Genomic DNA, 25,279 nt, shown 5'->3' on the forward strand with positions numbered 1-25,279 from the left:
CCTCCCTCGGCACCCCCTCCTACAGGGGGAGGGGGAGGAGGCGGAGGCGGCCTCGACTCCTCCCTCTCCTCGTTCTCGACACCCTCCCTTTCAAGCCTTTCTCGCGAGATGACGACCACCCTGGAGACTGAGGCAGGTGTGTGTCAGGGCTGCCCTTACCCTAGAGAAGGGGGTTCAGACCACCCTAGTCAAATCCTTAATACTCTGGATAAATGAGGAATAGGGACGGAAGAAGCTGAAATCGGAGGTCTCGCGCTCACGAGTCTCATTCCAAAAGAAGCAACAGAGTTGTGCGGCGTCATCTTTAGTCGGGTCATGGAAGGCCTGAAAAGCCCATTTTATCTAGGGGCCTCCTTAACCAAAGTGAAAGGGGATTAGCGCCGGTGCAGCTTCACTTTCCCTTCTCCAACATGGCCTCCGGGCCAGGAAGAAGAAATTGTAGGTTTGGTCTGGACCCCGCCCACGCCCCGGGGCGGGCCAATCACCGCGGGCCGCTCTGCTTGCGCAAGCGCGCTGCCGGTAGGGCGCCGGGTTGACTCGGTGAGGCTGTCCTTTTGCCACCTGTTTCCATGTCTCCTCCTCCCTCTAGACAGTCGGAGGCCAGGAGGCGGGCTCGGGGCGGGCCGTCGCAGAGTCTCCGCCCCGACAATCTTCTCTAGGCGCGGGCCGCCGGGCGGTTCACAGGGGAGCAGGCTGAGCTGCCTTGGGGGAGAGGAGGTCGCGAGGCGTTGAGACGGGGGAAAGTGACGAGCTGCCCTTCACTGCCAGCCAGGGAGGAGCACGCGGCCGCTGCCTTACCTGGCTGCCCACGATCTCTCGTCCGCGGAAATGGCAGCCGCCGGCGCCCGGGGCCTGCGGGCCACCTACCACCGGGTCCTTGATAAAGTGGAGCTTCTGCTTCCTGAGAAACTGAGGCCGTTGTACAACCATCCGGCAGGTAATGAACCCAGAGTGGCTCCCACCGAGACCTTCCCTCCCTGTCCCTTCCCTCCCTTCAGAGGCCCACTGACAACTCTGCCGCTGGAGGCATCACCCTCAGCCCCAACCCCCTTCCCTCAAGTGAATCCGTGTACTTTCCCATGCTCCCTGCTTTTCATGTTTTCTTTTCCAGCATCTCTCATAAACTCGTTATTTTCAAGTCTGCGCTCTTTGCGACCTTTGTCGCACCCCTTCCCTTAGGCACAACTCAGACCCGCACCGGGCCTCTGGGTTTGATCCTTCTCCATTTCTGCGGCCAAGAAAGGGTCTGGGCCACCAGGAAACCTCATTCTCTCCTCTTTCCCTCCATGAGTAGTGGTATATTGACCCACGCGGAGAAGAGCTGTCTTTCCGCCCTGGAGGGTTTGGAGTAAAGGTCATACTTCCTTCAGCTCCAGCTGACAGGCCTGCAGAAGTGTTAACCGGTTTCTGAGTCAGTGTCATTCCTTGCCCCATAGATCTAGTTTGTTTAAGTCTATCCTTATTTATGAAATTACTACTGAACAAGCTCTCCCTGGACCTTTTTGTGGGGACAGACCTGGTTTTAAATTCTGCTCTGCTGCTTACTATCGATGTGACCTTGGGCGAAATCCTAGATCTTAGTTTCTGTAAAATGTGATCGATGTGAGTTAAAGATAACGTATGTATTTGATTCTTCAGAAATGCTCAGTAAATGTTAGCTCTCTCTTTAACCTATTGGAAAACAATGTTCTTGTGGTTGAAAAAAATAATTCTATAAGAAACTGGAAGATCCCAGTTCTTCCAACTCTCTATCTCCCCACATACCTGACTATGAAGCAGCTCTTGGGAGTGTGAGATGGTTACTAAATCCAATTTACAGTTTGATAATGGAGTGAACTGTGTCTTGGAATTATACTTTAGTATAATATTACTTATTGCAGTAGTTTACCCCTTATAAAATTGATCTTTAAGGAGAGGTTTTTATTGATGAAGAAGCTTATTTAGTTTATTTGCCTTTTGGTTCTTTTAACACGCAATTTTTGGAATTGTGCTGTGTTTTGTGACAGAGATTTTCAGGAGGGAGAATTGGGCAATGTTTCTGTAATAATCTGGGCTTCAGACTCAACTGAATTCTGTGTAGTCAACCCTGACCCTCTTAAGCTCTGTGTTTGGGTTGTAGGATAAAGGCAGAATAGAGGAGGAGCAATTTTAAACTACTTTAAAACAGAATTAGAGGGTAGTTTTATAGTGATCTTTTCCAAGACCTTGGCTTTAACCACCTATAATCATTCTTTATAATACTTTATTCGACTTTTATAATGAAAAGGAATTATCTTTCGTTTGAGATTTGTTAGTAGATTGTACATTTTATCTGGATACTCTTGGACTAGTTCAGTTATTGTAACCCTTTTTTTCAGTGTAATGGAAGGAACATCGGCTTTGAAGCCAGACTGACCTGGATTTGAATCTTGGCTGTGTGACCTTGACCCCAACCTTTAGTTCTAATCTATGAAATAGGGATAATAATTATCACCATTTAGGATTGTTGTGAAAGTTAAGTGCTGTATTGTCTGGAAAACATGTAGCAGTGTTTGCACGTAGACTCTCAACAAATATTAGTGTTAGTTCCCTCTTATTAAGCTTTTCACCAATATGCAGAGTAAGAATACCTATCACTGCAAAATTATTTGTGATTAAAATGTTGTAGGGTAGGCACACCATTGTCGAAATGAAGAAACATGAAAAATATAACTGTTGATTGATTCATAAGTATTCAATAAAATCTGAGGAAACACTGATTATTGTTCCAAGAGTTATCAGAATGAATATTCAAGGATTTTGCATACTACTTTGCATAATAGTATGTTATTGAATCATTATATTAAACATTAGAGAAGATTCACATACTGGAGGTTTTTACAGTAATATGCAAGGCTAAATTTTTGAGATTTCATTGTATCATTGACAAGTACCTCGAGACAGGTTACAAAAATATGTCTTTATATAAATATATATTAGAGTAGAATATTGCATTATATATAGAGTTAGACCTGTGGCCTTCATCATCCATTTATCTACATATTGTCTCTGGCACAGAATGATCTACTTCTGTAGAGTAAGAATAGTGTTCTATATACATAGAGAATCCTAAAGAGGCTACCAGAAAACTACTAGAGCTAATCAATGAATTCAGTAAAGTAACAGGATACAAAATTAATGCACAGAAATCTCTTGCATTCCTGTACACTAATGATGAAAAATCTGAAAGAGAAATTAAGGAAACACTCCCATTTACCATTGCAACAAAAAGAATAAAATACCTAGGAATAAACCTACCAAAGGAGACAAAAGACCTGTATGCAGAAAACTGTAAGACACTGATGAAAAAAATTAAGGACGATACAAACAGATGGAGATATACCATGTTCTTGGATTGGAAGAATCAACATTGTGAAAATGACTATACTACCCAAAGCAGTCTACAGATTAAGTGCAATCCTTATAAAACTACCAATGGCATTTTTCACAGACGTAGAACAAAAAATTTCACAGTTTGTACGGAAACACAAAAGACCGTGAATAGCCAAAGCAATCTTGAGAAAGAAAAACGGAGCTGGAGGAATCAAGCTCCCTGACTTCAGACTGTACTACAAAGCTACAGTAATCAAGACAGTATGGTACTGGCACAAAAACAGAAATATAGATCAATGGAACAGTATAGAAAGCCCAGAGATAAACCCATGCACATATGGTCACCTTATCTTTGATAAAGGATGCAAGACTATACAATGGAGAAAAGAGCCTCTTCAATAAGTGGTGCTGGGAAAACTGGACAGCTACAGGTAAAAGAATGAAATTAGAACACTCCCTAACACCATACACAAAAATAAGCTCAAAATGGATTAAAGACCTAAATGTCAGGCCAGAAACTACAAAAGCCTTAGAGGAAAACATAGGCAGAACACTCTATGTAATAAATCACAGCAGTGCTCGCTTCGGCAGCACATATACTAATATTGGAACGATACAGAGAAGATTAGCATGGCCCCTGTGCAAGGATGACATGCAAACTCGTGAAGCATTCCATATTTTTAAAGCAATTATACTCCAATAAAGATGTTTATAAAAATAATAATAAATAAATAAATAAATCACAGGAAGATCCTTTTTGACCCACCTCCTAGAGAAATGGAAATAAAGACAAAAATAAACAAATGGGACCTAATGAAACTTAGAAGCTTTTGCATGGCAAAGGAAGCCATAAACAAGACGAAAAGACAGCCCTCAGAATGGGAGAAAATATTTGCAAATGAAGCAACTGACCAAGGATTAATCTCCCAAATATATAAACAGCTCATGCAGCTCCATATTAAAAAAAAACAACCCAATCAAAAAATGGGCAGAAGACCTAAATAGACATTTCTCCAAAGAAGAGATACAGATTGCCAACAAACACATGAAAGGACACTCAACATCACTAATCATTAGAGGAATGCAAATCAAAACTGCAATGAGATATCACCTCACACCGGTCAGAATGGCCATCATCAAAAAATCTACAAACAGTAGGGCTTCCCTGGTGGCGCAGTGGTTGAGAGTCCGCCTGCCAATGCAGGGGACACGGGTTCGTGCCCCGGTCCAGGAAGATCCCACATGCCATTGAGCTGCTAGGCCCATGAGCCATGGCCGCTGAGCCTGCACGTCTGGAGCCTGTGCTCCGCAATGGGAGAGGCCACAACAGTGAGAGGCCCACGTACCGCAAAAAAAAAAAAAAAAAAAAATCTACAAACAGTAAATGCTGGAGAGGGTGTGGAGAAAAGGGAATCCTGTTGCACTGTTGGTGGGAATGTAAATTGATACAGCCACTAGGGAGAACAGTATGGAGGTTCCTTAAAAAACTGAAAATAGAAATACCATATGACCCAGCAATCCCACTACTGGGCATATACCCTGAGAAAACCATAATTCAAAAAGAGACATGTACCACAATGTTCATTGCAGCACTATTTACAACAGCCAGGACATCGAAGCAACGTGTCTATCAACAGATGAATGGATAAAGATGATGTGGCACCTATATACAATGGAATATTACTCAGCCATAAAAAGAAACGAAATTGAGTTATTTGTAGTGAGGTGGATGGACCTAGAGTCTGTCATATAGAGTGAAGTAAGTCAGAAAGGGAAATCAAATACCATATGCTAACATATATATATAGAAGCTAAAAAAAAAAATTGGTCCTGACGAACCTAGGGGCAGGACAGGAATAAAGATGCAGATGTGAGGACACGGGGAGTGGGAAGGGTAAGCTGGGATGAAGTGAGAGAGTAGTGTTGGCATATATATACTACCAAATGTAAAATAGATAGCTAGTGGGAAGTAGCAGTGTAGCACAGGGAGATCAGCTCGGTGCTTTATGACCACCTAGAGGGGTGGGATAGGGAGGGTGGGAGGGAGACGCAAGAAGGAGGGGATATGGGGATATATGTATACGTATAGCTGATTCACTTTGTTATACAGCAGAAACTAACACAACATTGTAAAGCAATTATACTCCAATAAAGATGTTAAAAAGAAAAAAAAAAGAGTAGAATTCTAACCAAATGTGTGTCCTAGCAAGTTCAGTTCTCAGAAGATATGTCACTCCCCTCACCATCTCCTGACTATAAAAGTATTTGACTCGACACTAACCAGCTGCATAGCTACCCTCTAGATATTTGTTCAAAGAAATAACCTTGAAGTCATGCTGCCCAGTGTTTACTTAAAAGCTTAGTTGGGAAAAATATTTATTAGTGGAGTGTCATTCCTTTGTATTTATGAGCTCCAAAATGGGGTGAATCGTCCCAAAGCGTGCATAAAATGAAACATTGGAATGTAGGAAGAAAACAAGAGGACTTCTATTAATACTTACTTTATCTTTTTAAAGTTTCCATTTTGTATATGTTTTACAATATAAAAATAAATTCGTTCACATATATATGTATGTGTAAATAGTCTCTTTATTATGATGGTTGGACTTAAGATTTTTCAACTTTACAAGATGGTTCAAAAGCAATACAAATTCAGTAGAAACTGTACTTTGAATTTCGAATTTTGATCTTTTCCTGGGCTAGTGATATGTGATACGATGCTCTCATGATGCTGGGCAGTAGCAACGAGCCACAACTCACAGTCAGTCATGCGGTAAACAATCAGTACGTCCATTCTTCATCCCTATAGCCATTCTGTTTTTCAGTACAGTATTCAATAAATTACATGAGATATTCAACAATTTATTATAAAATAGGCTTTGTATTAGATGATTTTGCCCAACTGTAAGCTAATGTAAGTGTCTTGAGCATGTTAAAGGTAGGCTAGGCTAAGCTATGATACTTCAATAAGTTAGGTGTATTAAATAAATTTTCAATTTATGATATTTTCAATCTTCAGTGGATTTATTGGGATGTAACCCCATCATAAATCAAGGAAAATCTGTACACAACTAAATTCTATGGAGTCTATATGTATTAATTTATATATATGTATATATATGGACTGTATATAGGGGATGTATGCTCAAATTTTTTTTTTTTAACTGATGGGGCAATGTGTTCAAAAGAAGTTAGGAGACCTCAGCTCTAAAGAGTCCAAAGAGTCTCTAAAGAGTTATATCTCGAGAATTCCCTGGAGGTCCAGTGGTTAGGACTTGGTGCTTTCACTGCCATGGCCCGGGTTCAATCCCTGGTTGGGGAACTAAGATCCCACAAGCCGTGTGGTGCAGCAAAAAAAAAAAAAAAAAAAAAAAAAAAAAAAAAAAAAAAGAGTTATATCTCAATAGAACTGGGGGAAAAAATAGAATTAAATAAGAAATAAATAATAAAAATAAATAAAAACTATCCTTCAATTAAGTCAGCCGGGAAAACAGCTATCTGAGCCATATAATTTTTGCTTACCATAGCTTTGCTTATATTGAATTACATTTTGGCTTAAGTGGAAGAACTGTTGAAAAAATACTTCTATGAAACGTGTTGCAGTGTTTAGTTTGCTGTTGCTGAGAATATTCTCTACATTGCATGGCGTTCTCTCTGGGAAGGCTCATGGGAAAAGTTACTTTAAGGTCTTCATAACAGGAATATTTTCATTTTTTCCTAGGTAAGAGAATTGTTTTTTTCTTTTTATCTTACAGACCTAGAGAATATTTTTTAAAATAAAAACATACTAAATGAACCATTATTAGCAGTGTTCATAAGGGAATATCTTAACCAAAAAAATTCAAAATTAAATGCTCAGGGAATTGATGTTATACTAGATAGTTTAATACAACTTAGTTCAGAGAATATGTTGTTTTACTTTATGTAAATAAAGCCAAATGGGGATCAAATAAATAAACAGTGTAGAAACCCACACAGTTATGTATTAACATGGTTATTTAGCGTCTCTGTTAGAACAATTTATTTTCTTCCTACAGAGATTACCTGAAGAATTTTAATGCCAGTCTAGGATAGACATCTAGATATCTATATCATATTAAATATATCTGTATTATATACCATGTATAATACATCTCTCTATATGAATATATTCTTAAACATATTGTTAATATATATTATGTTTAAATATATACACTAAATATATAAATATATATATATTTTTTTTACAGTTACAACCTCTGTTACCTTAAAATTAAGGAATGAGAACCAAAATGGAAAGTTGGGATTTCAAATACAATTGTAAGACATTGATGAAAAATAGAATATCTTTAAACTAGTTAGCTCCAAGAAAGTTGAATTATTTAATATTTTTTGAGGGCCTGCTGTATATTAGATACTGTTTTGGCATTTGAGATATTTTAGTGAATAAAATTAAAATCTCTAGCCACAGAGATTTTGTATTCTCAGAAGAGATCATAAAAGTAATACAATCCTTGTTGTAGTTGTTAGTGTGACACTTAACATAACTTTTGCCCACTAACCTGATCTTAAACTAATTTTAAGAAATTAAGACTGTTCATGCCTCATCTAATTTGATTCACTAGATGTACTAAAGGAGAAGCAAGCCCCAAGAGAAGCTATAAATAATTTGTTATATATACTCTGCTATATATAAAATAGATAACCAACAAGGACCTACTGTATAGCACAGGGAACTATACTCAACATTTTGTAATAATCTATAAGCAAAAAGAATCTGAAAAAGAATATATATATATATATATATATATATATTCAGTTTTATATATATAAAACTGAATCATTTTGCTGTACACCTGAAACTGACACAACATTGTAAATCAACTGTACTTAAGTTTTTAAAAAATTGTCATTTCCAAGTCATGTAATGATATTAATTTTGTCTATGAGAGAGTGTGAAATACATTTAAAGTGTGGTCTGGCATAGCAGAAAGAGGACTAGAATCAAAGAGGCCTGTATTCTGGTCCTTGCTCTATCTGGAGCTATCTGAATATGAGACAACTTACTTAACTTTTAAGTGTCTTTCCTTTTTCATATATAAATGTAGAAGAATTTGGATTTTCTTTAAGTTTCTTTCCAGCTGTAATAGTCTACAATTTGGTATTTCTACTAGGACTTTCCTTAGTTTCAGAGGCTTCAAGAAACTCAGGTTTCATCAGGGAAGACCATATAATTATTGTTAGATTAGGTTTTAGGGATCTAAGTTTATCCTTGTTGTGCTATGTATTTTATACAAGTAATTTTACCTCTCTGGGCCTCACTTACCTGGTTTATAAAATGAATGCCTGAACTAGATGATTTCAACAGTCTAAATCTAGAAGTCATTGATTCTTTGTTACTGAAGAAATGTATAAATTTAAAATGTATCAACCCAAAAATGCGTATTGGCTATCATAGCTAGTCACTTCATCTGTTATTTTTCTTTGGCATTTTCACCAAAGCCTGTTTTCAATCAACATTTTAAAAATCATTATACACCTATGACTTTCTAGGTGCTATTTGAGTGAGCTCTTTCCAAGGCCTTCCACGAGATATAAAGACTGCTTGGCTCTAAAATGGTAGCCCCTTCATGTTCTTGGTATGAAATCAGAACTAGCTTTAGTACAAATAAAAATGAGTAATCTTTGAGTGTCAATACCTGTGTGAATTTGTAAGTAGCTGGCTACATGATAGCAAACAGATGGGCTTGCTTAATACAAGGAACGTTAGAGGAAAGTTGAGGGATGTTGAAAGCAGTAAACCGTAGAGAAATGGTATGAAAGGGATTCGGTGGAGTAGTGGACGGCATTCAGTAAGAACTTTATTCTCAACACTGGGAGCACCTCAATTCAATATTTGTATATGTGTACGTTTGCATGTGTGTAAAAGTTACTTATTCTGTTCCAAGAAGGAAGTCTTTCCCTAGGAAGAGAATCATACGTACAATAAATGACATACTTTCTGGGTAGAATTTATAAAGTATTTCATTAGCAGTCATTCCTCTCAGGTAAGGAAATTAGGAAGTAAAATTATGTCATTGTTTTATTAATAGGTTCATCAGAGTTCATCAAGGCAACTAGATTTGTTAATTTGTTTGAAAATGTAGGTCTCTTATGTCTCTTACGTATTTGGTTGTGATGTTCCCTTGCAGAATTTTTCAAATTCTTCCATGAAGTTTGAACTTTAGAAAACATCGGTTTCACTTCAAAAATCAGAAAAACATATAACAACACAAAAGAAAATAACCATTTTATTATTCTTCGTATTTTTTGTTATGCTTGAAATAGTTCATAGTTTTACAGTCAATCCTTGTTGCTCATCTATTTTATGTATAGCAGTTTGTATCTGTTAATCCCATACTCCTAATTTGTCCCTCCCCACCTTCCTCTCCCCTTTTGTAACCATATATTTGTTTTGCTGTATAGTTCATAGTTTTAAATAGTCAGCATTTGAGGCCTTTTCCAACTTCCAAGAGTGGACTTATAAGAAACAAGATGAAAATGTGTTAACTGTTAGTTAATTCTTTGTCTAAAGGAATGTATATTTATATCCGATGGGGACACATTTCCCTCATCTTGGACTTCAAATTAAATTTCTTAAGAGCTGCTTTTTATTCAATATGTTTTCAGCAATTTAAAATTTCTGCCTAATCAAGTTTTTTCATTCATCATAATGAATGTTAACTAGATACTCTATTTATACTTATGCTTATCTTGATTTTAAGGTGTTATAATCACTTCAGGTATCATGATTATTTAATGCTCTCCAGTGAGAATAGCTATGTCATTGTAGAACATAAGCCTATTTTTCCCAGGTCTAGAAAGACAATGTGACATTATATTCTCACTGTTTATGTGATACCTGTTTTCAAATATGTTTTTGTCAAAACTTTTTGTTTTAGGTAAATAACAAGGGCCTACTGTACAGCACAGGGAACTATATTTAATACCTTGTAATAACCAGAAAATGGAAAAGAATCTGAAAAAATATATAGTTATATATGTGTAACTGAACACTTTTCTGTATACCTGAAACTAACACATTATAAATCAACTATACTTAAATAAACAAATGTTTTTAAACTTTACATTTTAAATGTCAAAATCAGTTGGGATGTTTCCTCATTACCATTTCCATTATTGACTGATTGCTATTTTCAAGAAGATAGCCTCTGTTCCTGAATTCATACACGTTTATATTTATTTGACTTCTTTACTTTTAAGGTAGAAAATGATTAGCTAAGATAAAATGGAAGGGTGAACTAAAATAAGTTTTCTTTAAAATTTTTTGTTAACCTATTATATGATCATGGCTATTACTAGCTATTTTTTCCTTTTTTTAACAATGAAGAAAACACTGCTTGTTTGCACTTACAGATCTCCAACCCTAATTATTTGTGTCAGGTGTCAGCATCCTCTGATATTTCAGAAAAATTAGAAACTTAGAATGTCTTATTAATATATATTTGCTACTGATGTTTTTAAATTCAGTGCTTACCAATTGTTAAACTAATTTAGGCTTTGTTTTATAGTTTAAAATTATGCACTAAATAAAATATTTAAACTTCTTTTGGCCCACGTTCTAGCAACCATAATTTCATGTTCAAAGTTTTTGTTTGGTTCAATTGTGTGGGAGAAGGGCAGTTTTTATTTTAAAATTATCACCCAGCTCAGGGCAGTTGAGTAAATTAGTTACCAGGCAAGCCTACTGAAAAGCTTGACTGTTCATTAACCCTGAAGGGTCAACCATTTCAGCTCGTAAAGAAACCAGAACCTTAGAGGCATTGCTCAGGAAACAGTTTTTGGGGTGGCAGAAGAGGAAGCATCAGTTTTGAAATATGAAGAGAGGAGTCTGTTGGGGAATCCAAAGCCAGAGACAAAAACAATGTATTGGCTTACCCTTGAGCGATGAAGCCAAGCTTCATGCAGGGATAAAAAATAAACTTGGTAATTGATACTGCATATGACCCTGAGACTTTGTATATGACAAAGAAAAATAAACCAGGTGTGATGATAGGAATCTCAGAAACTCAAACTAAATAAAATAACCAGAGTTTGAAAAGATTGACTTATAGGATTAGTGCATTATGGCATCAGACTCATGGGAAGAATTTTCAGGAGCCAAAAAGGGAAGTATCATGGTCTAAGAGTAGAGTAACTAATGAGTGAAAGTCTAGTACCAGTTCCCTGATGTAAAGGGAACCTGATGTACCTGAAATCCCAGCCCTGAGGATGAAGCAGTGTCAAGGCAAATCTGGGTCAAACCTAAAATTTGAGTATCTTTGATTAGCGTCTCTCCTGGATATGGTTAATCCAATTCAATTCTGTTCAAAAATATTATTTGTCAAGAAAAACTAAGAAACAGGCTTTGACTTCTAGACCTTGCCTAATTACAGTGACAGATGCATAAATAGATCAGTTTAATTGTTAAGTGCAGAAAACTAGAAGAGTAGACAGGCTGCTTTGGGAGTTCAGAGAAGGAGCATTTAATCTAATCTGGAGATGTTAAAGAAGGCTTCCTTGAGGAGATGAAACCTTAAATGAGTTTTTGAAGGATATTAGGAGTTAGCCAGATGAAGACAAGGCTAAATAAGGGGACTAGTAGCTTGTGCTTAGGTCCTTTAAAGCCAGCACTGTGTTTTATTTACCAGTGCATCCCCAGTGCCTACGACACTGTAAAGCATGCAGTAATTATTATGGGTGAATGAATGAGTGGTCTTCTTTGCAACAAATTAAACCTACAACTATGACTGGATCTTAACTTAGCTATGTGCTTTTACATTTTTTTAGCTCCATGCTTTTTCGATTTCACTATCTTTTGTTTTGTTCCTAAATAATAGGTTTGAGTCAATTCTATCTTTTAAATGTTATTTATGTGTATGTGAACAGAAACATTCCTTGATTATTAATGACAGCGAATGCTCACCCACTGGGGGGAAACTGGATAAATCCATCTTTACCTGCTGGTGCTATTTGAGAAATATTACTGGGAGTAGATGAAGAGAAATAAATGTGTTACATTTCGGTGATGATGCCATTTTAGATGTGATTTTTGTGATCCATTAAAACTATTTATTCTTACAAAGTAAAGTGGAATATTAAGGCAGAAATAATACAATTAGATTTATAATTATATAATTAGAATATAAATTATAATTAGATTTTTTTTAATTTCGAATTTGCTTAAAATCACTGTTGTCTTATATGAAATTGATTAATTTTTGTGTTAAGAAATGAATGTCTTTTGTTGATCCAGTGTGTTGAGAGCATACATACCATATTAATTTGTATTGGATTTAGCTTTTAAATTACCATGGACAAAGTCTGTTTCTCCCCTGTCACTGTATCCCCTGGAAGGTTAAAAGAGACATATAATTTGGAAGAGTTACAAGTGGGCCAGTTATGTCATGTGGTTAAAGAGCACAAGTTTAAGAGTTAGAAGACTTAGGTTCTAGTTACAATTCTGGGCTTACTAGCCGCATGACTTGAGTAGGTTATGGAACTTCTCTGAGCCTTATCGGTAAAATGAAGGATTTAGATTAGATGATCTCTGAGTTTCCTTCCAGCTCTGAAACATCATGCTTCTCAAATTCTAGGTTATCTAAGAAACCATAGTCGTTTTCAATACTGTCAACATTTATTGAACATTTTGCACGAGGCAGATGAGTACCAGGATAACTAAAACAAAGACCCTGCTACTAAGGAGCTTACAAATCTAGGCTTTCCGCTTTCTCATGTGCCCTTTAAAGTTAGGTTCATTAATTTTTTACCAGAATATATAGAATTTTTATAAGAAGTTTTACTAGAATACATGGTGACATGTCATTTATAATAATAAATATTAATAGAATTAGTGAATATATAAATATCTGGGACTCCCCTCGTGGTGCAGTGGTTGAGAATCTGCCTGCCATGCAGGGGACCTGGGTTCGATCCCTGGTCAAGGAAGCTCCCACATGCCGCAGAGTAACTAAGCCCGTGCACCACAACTACTGAGCCCACAAGCCACAACTACTGAAGACCACGTGCTCTAGGGCCCACATGCCACAACTACTGAGCCCGTGTGCTGCAACTACTAAAGCCCATGCGCCTAGAGCCAGTGCTCAGCCACCACAGTGAGAAGCCCACTCACCGCAATGAAGAGTAACCCTCCGGCTCGCTGCAACTAGAGAAAGCTTGTGCGCAGCAACGAAGACTCACTGCAGCCAAAAACTAATAAAAAATATCTACTGTGGCTCGTATCACAAAAATTCCATAATTTGTCATTTCCTCAACTTGAGGGTTATCCTTAAGTGAAATAACATTAAGTTCCATGTTCAAGGCAAAACGTTAGGAATGGTTTCCGAAACCATCTCCATTATACTTTAGCTAATTTTAATAGTTCACAAAAATACAAATAATTGACAAGGAGATCAAAACAACTTGTATGAAAGATTGATAGTGTGGTGACTCTCTAAATTTTAACTTAAATACAAAGTATTCAGAAAGCATAGTAAAAATTATTAGAAATAGATTGATAAACCTTTGAGTTTTTGAAATGTGGCGATGGCTATTAAAAGACATTGAAAATAGTTGGTTTATTGCTAAATTTTTCATTTTTTTTCAGGTCCCAAAACAGTATTTTTCTGGGCTCCAATTATGAAATGGGTAAGTCTTGAATTTTTGCAGAAGCTACTGAAAAAGATATTCTTTAAAGGAGCTTATTAATTTGAAGTAACTTTTCTGAAGGATGTACTTTTAAATGTTCATGGTACGTCTTGAAGTAATTTTATACAAATACTCTGAGATGTATCATTTTTACTGCATAAAGTATACTACTTACTTTAGTTTTTCTGAACTCCTTAGATAGGTAAGAGCCTTTTGGGGAACGTATTGTTATCAAAAAGCTTATAATTATGGGCCCTAGGAACATGAAACTTCATTCTAAAATTTTGTGACTATGTAAAACATTAAATTAATTAGAACACCCCCAAATTAACTTTTGTTATTAATTTAGTATGAGAACTTCAGATACTAACATTAAAATAGAGGGAAGAAAAGTTATTCTCAAAAATTAGAAAAATTTATCCAAGGGTATACATATTAACATTTGGGAAATGGTAGAATATGGGACTTCTGACTCCAAGACCAATGCTTTTACACTATGCCAGAGTTTCCATTCCTAAACCTCTCATTTAGCTGAAAAGAAATAATTGCTTTGGCTGTTAATAACAAATCGTTGATTTTTATGTTGGAAGGGCCAGTTTTGGCTTAATGCAGTGCTTCTCGAAGCGTCATCCCTGGACCTGCAGCATTGGCATTACCCAGGAATATGTTAGACATGCAGATTTTCAGGCCACATCACAGATTTACTAAATCTGAAACTATAGGGATGGAGCCCAGTAATTTGTGTTTTAATAAGCCCTCCAGGTGATTCTGAGGACTTCTAAAGTTTGAAAACTACTGGTCTGCAGGCTTTTTTTTTTAACTGTAAAAAAATACACATAAAATTATCATTTTAACCATTTTTTTCGTGTTGAGTACATTCACATCAGTGTGCAACCAATCTCTAGGACTCTTTATCTTGCAGAACTAAAACTCTGAACCCATTAAACAATAGCTCATTTCCCTCTTCCCCAGCCCCTGGAAACCACCATTCTACTTTCTATCTGTGAATTTGACTACTCTTGGTACCTTATATAAGTGAAATCATACAGTATTTGTCTTTTTGTGCCTGGCATATTTCACTTAGCATAATGTCCTGAAGGTTCATCTGTGTTGTAGTATGTGTCAGAATTTCCTTCCTTTTTAAGTCTGAATATTTCATTGTATGTATATAGCACATTTTGTTTATTCAGTCATCTGTTAATGGACACTTGGGATGCTTCACCTTTTGGCTAGTGTGAATAATTCTGCTATGAACAATGGTGTACAATATCTGTTCCAGACCTGCTTTCAGTTCTTTTGGGTATATACCTACACATGGAATTGCTGAATCATATGCTAATTCAGTATATTTAATCTTTTGATGAACTGCTGTACCATATTCCACAGCAGGTGCACTATTTTACATTTCCACCAGCAATTCACGGGGTTCCAATCAATTTCTCCATATCCCTGCCAACACTTGTTACTTTTGTTGTTGTTGTTGTTTTATAATAGCCATTCTAATGGGTGTGAAGTGGTGTCTCATTGTGGTTTTGATGTGCATTTACCTAATAGATTAGTTGTGCTGAGCATCTTTTCATGTGCTTATTGACCATTTTTACATTTTCTCTGGAAAAGTATCTATTTAAACCCTTTGCCCAAGTTTTTTTTTTTTTTTTTTTTTTTGTCCCCGCGGTACGCGGGCCTCTCACTGTTGTGGCCTCTCCCATTGCGGAGCACAGGCTCCGGACGCGCAGGCTCAGCGGCCATGGCTCACGGGCCCAGCCGCTCCGCGGCATGTGGGATCTTCCCGGACCGGGGCATGAACCCGTGTCCCCTGCATCGGCAGGCGGACTCTCAACCACTGTGCCACCAGGGAAGCCCAACCCAAGTTTTAATAAAGTTGTTTTTTGCTTGGGTTGTAGGCTATTTTAATTCTCTTAAATGTACTGTTTTAAGTTGTTAGAACAATTCAGAAACTCAGCTGTAAATCTAAGTAGTTGAGAATGTTAGAACTGGAATTACCTGTCCCTCAATTTTATGGCCTTAGGCAAGTTCAATCTCCGCCCTTTTGTCTCATCTGTAAAACAACAAGATTAGAGTAAATTAGTGGTTGGGAGCTATATTTTACAGAGAACTAGGGAGCAGTTCTCTTTTTAGATTTATAAGTTGAGAAAAGCTTCCATCAGTTTAAAAAAGAAGTTTTAATATATCATCTTTAATGATTCTTCTCATACTCTAAGCATTTAAAAGAGTGATATTAAAAAAAAATACTAAGAAATGTATATTACTATTTCCTTTCTCTTCGCTCCCTACCAACGCTTAAAATTATATATCTGCAAAGTGGCATTAATTGCTGAAATATTGTTTCTAGCACCATTATTTAAAAAGTGAGAACGATAAAATAGATAACTCATAAGGACCTACTGTATAGCAAAAGGAACTCTACTTAATACCCTGTAATGACCTATATGGGAAAAGAATCTAAAAAAGAGTAGATATATGTATATGTATAACTGATTAACTTTGCTGTACAGCAGAAACTAATACAACATTGTAATTCAACTATAGTCCAATAAAAATTAATTTTAAAAAATAAATTAATAAAAAATAAGAATGACTTAATGTATTTACAATAAATTGGGGGCACCCCGACCCCAAATTTACCACAGTTTAGAAGTTTATTGATTTTTACCAATAGCTTTGATGTTTCTTTGATCTGGTCCATCAGTGTTTTGAAACATGGACAGTATTATATACTCATAAGTGCTTTCTCGACTGTCTCCTTTAAAAATATCTATTTTAAGTTCATGTTGACATCATACATAGTCTCCTGATGACAGCATAGCAATAGAAATTTCTGTGTTTTGTTCTCTGGTGGGGAAACTTTTTTTGATATTTAGTTTATGCTTTCCTTTCCTAGAGCATTTGATAATAATTAATCTATGGTAACCTATACGTGACACGTAGCAGCTGCTGCTGCAAGCCACCTAAGTTGTACATTAGGAATTTTAGACTATACTTCTTTAGAGATTTAACTGTGGTCGAATCCTTGTTAGCCACTTTAGTTGAAACCAAATAATTAATTATAAAGGTCAAAGTGGATAATTCTAAAAAGCAATACTATATACCCTTAAATATTTTATTTTAACTTAAAGACTATAAGTATATATTCATTTATCAATCATTTACTATAAGGCCAAAGCTTTGATCTGTGTATGGATCCACTGGTTTTGAGTTCCACATCATCTGTCTTGGATGAATTATACCATAGTGCATCCTACATGATTTCAGTTTAGTTTTCTTTAAAGCAGAGCAAGTTTATAGACACTTTCATGTAACAGAAACCTGCTAGATTTTTATGTCTCCCCACCATCTTTTAAAATTTATTTTATTTTATTTGTTTTTGGCTGCATTGGGTCTTTTTTGCTTTGCGCAGACTTTCTCTAGTTGCCGCGATCAAGGGCTGCTCTTCCTTACCGTGTGTGGGCTTCTCATTTCAGTGGCTTCTCTTGTTGCGGAGCCCAGGCTCTAGGTGCATGGACTTCAGTAGTTGTGGCACATGGGCTCAGTAGTTGTGGCTCGCAGCCTCCAGACTTGCAGGTTCAGTAGTTGTGGCTCGCGGGCTTAGTTGCTCTGTGGCATGTGGGATCTTCCCGGACCAGGGCTTGAACCCATGTCCCCTGCGTTGGCAGACAGATTCTTAACCACTGCACCACCAGGGAAGCCCCTCACCCCATCTTTTTATATCTGTCTTGTTCACACCAAATTTGACAGCAAGTTTAACTTGCCTTTATTCAATCTTTCTAAAACAGTCACTTTAGATTTCATAGAAGTAACAACCCTCTTTCTGTGTTTCACCTGTTTACCTAGTTCATTAAATTAGGTAAATTACAGTAACAAGTAAAACTGGTATAAACAGGTTTGAAGACAAACACAGTGACTTGATAAAAATAAAACTCAACGGGTGAGAGCAAAAATGCATGAGTGCAATACAGAATAAATAGCCCCTAGCTGTGAGTATTCAGCCATGGGCATCGTTAGCTTGTTTACAGAAGGAATGGATATCATTGGCTAATCTGGGGAAACTATTATGTGAAGGTCAGTTGAGGGAGCTTTTTTTCTTTTTGTTCATAGTCTGTTTGTGCAGACTGGGTTATATATATATATATTTTTTTTCTTTTCTTTTCTTTTTGCTGCTCTGTGCGGCATGTGGGATCTTAGTTCCCTGACCAGAGATCAAACCCAGGCCCCCTCCAGTGGAAGTGCAGAGTCCTAACCACTGGACCACCAGGGAATTCCCGACTGGGTTATATTTAACTCTTGAACAGTATACCATTTTGTGTGGCTAATTTTTCTTTTCTGTTCTCCTTAGGAATAAGTCAAACTATATTTCAAGATTACCTCTGCAGATTTTTAATGTCTATCTACTTGCTTTTCCAGCTAGAACTACTTATATAGACTAATTTGCAGTTTAAAATCTTGAGAACTTTGTTATCCCTAAGCATTTTGGAATTGGAATATTCTATAGTGGTATTTCATTTTTAGCCCTCCTCTGGAAGTGTCATATGACTTTTTTTTTACTAAAGGAGAAAATATTGGAAGGAAAGGAGGAAGAAAGGAAGGAAAAAATGTTTTACACTATCTGATGAGTATTTACTCCACCCAGTGGAGATAACCAGGTGCCAGAAAGAATCACACATTTGAAAACCAGTTTTTAATTGATGGAAACACAGAGAACTAACTTGAATCTACTACATGCCAAACTCTCTGTATTGGGTTATTTAATACATTATCTAATATTTAATCTTCACCAGAAAAAAGGTGTAAAGGTACTGAGGTTCAAAGAACTAGAACTGTTGTAAGTGACAGAGTCAGGATTTGAACCCTCAGTTCTAATTTGACTTCAAAGCCTAAGCTCTTAAACACTTACAGGACCCCCTTTAAAAGTCACTGAGGATCTTTCTGTAATTGGTACTTTCTCCCCATGTTAAGGAGTATTTTACATAATCTTGTGATATACTCCACACACTCTCTGACTCTAGAGTTCTATTATTTGAATAAAGTTCATAACAAAGAAGAATAGGAACACAGACCTTCTGCCCCTGAAACTAGAAATACAGGAAAAGGTACAGAGACTAATTATTCCCTTATCTCTGCTTCTCTAAAGATGTAAGCTACTATTTGATGTTGATAATAATATTATTATTTACCAGGCACTATAGTAAATATTTTTGAAGCATATTATCTCATTTAATCATATATCTCTTTTGCAAGGGTAGCTATTCATATTCTCATTTTATACATGAGGAATTTAAGACAATGTGTTATGTAACTTGACCAAAGTCACCCAGCTAGTAAATGGCAGAGATTAGATTCACAGTAAGATTTTATAAGGTAATTTACATGAGGTTAGAGTGGTATAGAAGTAGAAAGGTGTTGTGTTTTTTTTTTTGGCTGCATCGGTCTTAGTTGCGGCACTCGGGATCTTCGTTGAGGCATGCGGGATCTTTCATTGCGGCACAGGCTCTTCATCGCGCCGTCGCAGTGCGCGGGCTTCTCTCTAGTTGTGGTGTGCAGGCTCCAGGGTACATGGGCTCAGTAGTTGTGGCACGCAGGCTCTCTAGTTGAGGCGCGCAGGCTCAGTAGTTATGGTGCACGGGCTTAGTTGCCCCGTGGCATGTGGGATCTTAGTTCTCCAACCAGGGATCGAAGCCTGCATTGGAAGGCGGATTCTTTAGCACTGGACCACCAGGGAAATCCCCTAGAAAGGGATTTTTTTTTTTTTTTTTTTTTTTTTTTAGAAATGCGGGAAAGGAAACTAATATAGTATTATAAATCAACTATACTTTAATTTAAAAAGAAGAAGACTAAAGAGGCATAACATCCAAATGCAATGTATTATCCTGACCTAACTACTCTGGACAAGAAAAATAATGTTTTAAAAGACATCTGGGGGCAGTTGTCAAAATTTAACTATGCACTGTGTATTAGACAACAGTGTCTTATCCATGTTAAATTTTGTGATTAGATTGTGGGTATATAAGAGAATGGGAAGATAGTCTTGTTCTTAGCAAATGTACACTAAAATACTAGGGAGTCAAAGGGCATGATGTCTACAACTTCTTTGTAAATGGGTCAGAAAAAATATATATACATATAAAGAGAGAGGATAATAAAGCAAATATTTCAAAAAAAGAGAGAGAGAAAGAAATGTGGGAGAGGAGCCTCAAGACCTCTGTGGGAGAGCACAATTACTAATATGTCCCAGAAAAATAAAATGTATACTCTGAGCATAAACAAAATCATGGCTGCTACCTTCCTCCAAAAGACAATGCTAGAATATAGCCTATAGTCATCATAGATCTATTACAGTGTAGTAGTACGTGGACTGAGTAGAATAATGCTAGAAATCAGTCCCTTTCTTCCCCTCTACAACGGCAGTATTCCACCCTGCCAAAGTGGAACAGATATGCAACGGAGAAAATGTACATTGGGACCTGGAAGAAGAATGTAAGAGTGATGATTAGGAACCATTTGGGAAGAAAATCACAGGACTATGGGTGAAAATTAACAAGAAAAGTAGTATTGGTCATGATTTACCTCTATTTATACTTCAGTATTTAACTATTTGCCCCTTTTTTAAGCCAGAATCATTGCTTCCTTGATCTACTGACTTTATTAAATCAAAACCATTTGGATTTGGTTTAAATTTGTAAAAATTCACAAGTATGCATATGTTCTATTTAGGAGGAAGAAACCCTGCGCTGATTTATATTTTTCATGTAAGAGCATCTTTTAGAAACTCAAAAAAACCTGAAAATGAATTTCTTAAAACCATATTTTCTAATGACATATTTAGGATTTGATTTTAAAATTGGAGAAAGGGAGGAGGAGAGGTGATGTAAGTATGGCAGAATGTCAATAATTGTTGACTGGGTGATGGGTATGTAGGGGTTCTTTGTACTAGTCTCTCTTATTTTACATAGGTTTGAATTTTTCATCAAAAAAAATCATTCTGTTATGTATTCTAATCTCTGCAATAGAGTAGCGTAACTAATATTCTAGTGAAGACTCATTACTAAACTTTCTGAGTGTTGCTGATGATAGGGTATGATTCTATAAAAAACAGTGTTAAAAACATACCAGAGAAGAAATGACCAGGTATACTTTGACATTAAAGAAAAATTATCTAACCAAGAAACTAAAATTATAGCAGAGTTTTTCTGATACTTCCACTTTTAAAAAAGAATAATGTTGCAAAAAACATGAAAGGAGGAATTTATACAAATAGCTTTCAGGCATCTATCACACCAGTGGTTCCCAACATGCATAAAGAATATATAAATTCTTATGTGAAAGAAGTATCATTTGTAGAACAAAAATACAAATATACTTATAGAAAAAATATATACACACACCACTGATTTTCAAATATATTAAGCTGTTTAATGTGATTAACAAAATACAACTTAATTCAAAAAGCATTTCTGAATTCATTGTAACTTTTTGTCATGATACATTTTTTCTTAATGCATGGATACTAAAATCGTAACTACAGTCTGAAAATCTCTGAAATAGTTTGTGTTTTAGTTAAAATTGAGAACCATTACTACATACTCATGATGCTTTTTTTCTTTCTTATGTGTTAATGTGTATTTCCAGGGGTTGGTGTGTGCTGGAATGGCTGACATGGCCAGACCTGCAGAAAAACTCAGCACAGCCCAATCAGCTGTTTTGATGGCTACAGGTAAATTAAATGAATATCTTCCATACAGGGCGTTCAATAATTTTGTTTTATATCAATGTACTTAACTGTTTTTGTGTTTGAAATACATATACACACACTCACACAGAAAGAAATTAACAGTGTTATCTCTAGGAAGTTATTAGACTATAGCCAAAGAAGGCAGAGGAGGGTTATAAAAATTTCCCTTTGATGTAAGAACTGAGTGTTTTGTGTAATGCTGAATTATAGCAACTTCATTAAAGTCTCAAATTATAACATTTCTTTGTCCTACTTTGTGTTGTCATAGTCTTATTTATAATTATTTGACTCTAATATTAAATGTTCAAATAAGATTGCAGCAGTACCTATGCTTTTTTTAAAAAAAAATTTATTTCAACAGGGTTTATTTGGTCAAGATACTCACTTGTAATTATTCCCAAAAACTGGAGTCTGTTTGCTGTTAATTTCTTTGTCGGGACAGCCGGAGCCTCTCAGCTCTTTCGTATTTGGAGGTAAGCTTACCACAGATGTAAAAAAAAATCTGCCTCAGAAGCCATCTGGCTGGCAATACTTTTTTTTTTAAGATTCATATATAATGCTAAGACAGGATGTGCCTGAAGCAGACATTAAACATTTCTAGAAAGCCTGGGGGTTTAAGTTAAAAGTGTTAGGCAGTATGTTACCTAGGTTTTAAATCTGTGTGTTACCTAGATGTACAGTCCTTTGACAGAGTCTCTTTTGTTAAGATAAGATAACAGATATAATTTAGGATATATTAGGTAATTTTCTGCATGAACTTTTTATCACTTACTTTCAATCATATATAATAAAGTGAGACTTAAAAGTATAGTTATATAGTATTGGAAATGATGTTTAAAGTGAGGCTGCTAGTTTCATTGGAAAGTATGTATTCCGTGAGCATTGGAAATTTTTAAAATTCAGTGATTAATATTATTTGTCAGTGGCTGGTTAACACTCTGCAGTGAGCTTAGATGAAGGCTCTGGCTTGATTTGAACCACAGAACCTTCCTAAATTACAAAACAATATTATGAATAACAACTTTCTTTAACTAAAAAAGTTGAATGATTTCAGTAAAGAAATAGAAAACATTGAGCTATATAATTTACCTTCCTTTCAAAAGGCATTCTATTCTGCAGAGTATAGTACATTTTAATTTCATTCATCTGTACCATCCCTAGCTTTACTAGTAGCTTAATTCTGTAATCTTTTTATAATAGTCTAGCACATAACGCATAGATGAATAAATAAACTCTCTCATTCTACACAATGCCTGACAACCATTTTTAGGGCTTACTTATATCAATATAAGCTTCAATTAGTACAGAGATTTTAATAACAGAGTACTTTTCTCATGCACCATCTCATTTTGACCTTATATTAATTCATGATAGTAGAACTATGAGAACACTAAGTGCCACATTCAGAAATATTATTTCTAATATCAGAAATTCAGGTTTAGTTTGACAAAAGGATTTTTGGCCTTTCAATTACAATAGCAGATTAGATTTAGTTAGAAATATAAATGTTGGACTCTCTGGAGGACTTAGGAAAATACTGTTGAATATTTGAAATCAGGACCTTTTGAGAAATCTAGGAGGTATGGTAGGCTTCATGGAATAAGTTCCTTCTTGTGCTTATTCAGTTTTCCACTTTATTTTCAGCTGAGAAGAATAGTAAATGAAGCCCAGGGTGATGTAAAAGGGAAAGACTCTGTAGCTTTGTGGTTAATTCTTCTTTGAATTAATGAGAATTGAAGAAATTGTCCTTAGTTTCAATAAGCTTTAAGTGTTACAACCTCCTAACCCAGTAGCCTGCCTGCATCACAGAATTATATTTTATTTTTAGTGATTAGACAGGCCCATTCCCAATTGATTTTATTCTCAGGAAAGATGCTTTGTGAATATAAAATTAAAAGTTCTAGATGACCACGTTTTGGTAAACTTTATACATATATTCACATGTTTGTCATACTCTTGTATAGTTCCAGAATGAAAATATTCTTACATTAAAATAATATTTTTGAACAGGGAACTATATGTCAGTTAAGACGTTTTGACAGTTGGAAACCAGATTCAAATAAAGTTCTTGGATTACTCTCCCATCTGCCTGTTTCTTCCTATAAGCCTCTGGGAAGATTGTATTTACAACTGTATATCCTCTTGACTAGAGAGAAAGAAGAGATGGAATATGCTTCCCATTCCCTTCTTATTATAAATGTATCTATTGTGATTCATGATTTTTTTCTTTCTGTTTTCTTTATAGATATAACCAAGGACTAAAAGCTAAAGCAAACAAATAAGAGTTCTTGATCACCCTAACAACCTAGATGTGGACATAACCACTGGGACCTAGTTTGATTTATTACTCAGTTGTCAATGAGGTGATGCTAACTGTGCTAACATTTGTAAGGCATAAAATCTAACTGTAATTGGGAGATAGTACTTGATTCAACAGAAAAATAAAGCAAACTTTTAATAATATTGTCTCTTTACATATTACTTAAGGAATTTATCTACGGATATTAGCAACATTTTTTTTTACTATTTGTCCATAATAAATCATACTGCTCATACATACCACTGGCCTCCTTCTGTTCTAGTCAACCAAAGTGTGTGCGTATAAGAGCACACATATTCCAGTGAGTCAAAAGATAGTCGGAAAGTTAAATAATCTGTGTACAGTGAAGGATGATGAAGTAGCTAAAAGTGAAAGGAAATAGAGCTAAAGAGAGTGAGAAATGGGTTGTGGAATGGCCAGCAACATGACACCTCAAACTGTTTTAAAATATTTTAACTTGAAATGAAGAATCTTGTGAAGAATATTATTTTTTGTATATTGTATGAAAGTCTTTTACAGCTACAGAGTAACAAAGGATTTGTAAATTTTTGAAATATATTCAGTAACTGATGTGATGTGGCAGAAAAGCTCTAGAGTCAGACAGACCTGAATTTGAATCCTAGCTGTGTGACTTATAATCTCTGACTTCGGGCAAGTTAAGAAAGTGTCCAATAAAATACAGTGTGTGTGTGTGTGTGTGTGTGTGTGTGTGTGTGTGTGTGTGTAAAAAAGAAAGAAAGAAAGTGTCCAGCAGAGTACCTGGGACATAAGTCAGCTTTCTGTAAATGTTTGTGACCTTTGTCCCCGTTATGAGGATTCATATTTGATTTGGATTCCCATTTGGAGTACTGACCTTTCTTCTGAAAATCCTAGTGAAACCAATCCTGGTTAGAACTGTAGTCAGAGGAATCAGCAAAGCCAGTTATTTCTAAATTTGAAGAAGCAAGTGACAAAAAGAACTTTTTGAGTAATAATATACTATAATCAAAATTTGGCAATTAGCAGTTGAAAACCTTGCACTTTATCTTTTAACCCTTCAGCATTGTCCATCTTTGTTTTGTTTTTTTTAACCAATAAAATTATAGTGATTTTAACTGAAAACCACAAATGTTTATTATCTCATAGTTTCTGTGGGTCAAGAATCCTGGAGCAGCTCATATGAATGCCTCTGGCTTGTGCCTCTGGCTCAGGGTATC

At 36.0% G+C, this 25,279-nt stretch overlaps 1 protein-coding gene across 1 annotated transcript; it reads left to right on the forward strand.

The window, feature by feature from the left end:
- The first annotated feature begins 677 nt into the window (after positions 1-677).
- MPC2 (mitochondrial pyruvate carrier 2) lies at positions 678-24,322 on the forward strand. Its single transcript, XM_079728476.1, has 5 exons — positions 678-937; positions 13,976-14,016; positions 21,661-21,745; positions 22,125-22,236; positions 24,009-24,322. The coding sequence occupies exons 1-5, from the start codon at positions 829-831 to the stop codon at positions 24,043-24,045; spliced, it is 384 nt and encodes a 127-aa protein (XP_079584602.1). The 5' UTR covers positions 678-828; the 3' UTR covers positions 24,046-24,322.
- The last annotated feature ends 957 nt before the right edge of the window (positions 24,323-25,279 follow it).

Source organism: Hyperoodon ampullatus (genome assembly GCF_949752795.1).
Source record: "Hyperoodon ampullatus genome assembly, chromosome: 2".
Taxonomy (NCBI): domain Eukaryota; kingdom Metazoa; phylum Chordata; class Mammalia; order Artiodactyla; family Ziphiidae; genus Hyperoodon; species Hyperoodon ampullatus.

Bases quoted from the DNA above. Each gene is read 5' to 3' on its own strand.
- MPC2 (XM_079728476.1), top strand. From the start codon at position 829: ATGGCAGCCGCCGGCGCCCGGGGCCTGCGGGCCACCTACCACCGGGTC. The intron at 938-13,975 runs GTAATGAACCCA...ATTTTTTTTCAG, and splicing joins GTTGTACAACCATCCGGCAG to GTCCCAAAACAGTATTTTTC. The intron at 21,746-22,124 runs GTAAATTAAATG...TTATTTCAACAG, and splicing joins AGCTGTTTTGATGGCTACAG to GGTTTATTTGGTCAAGATAC.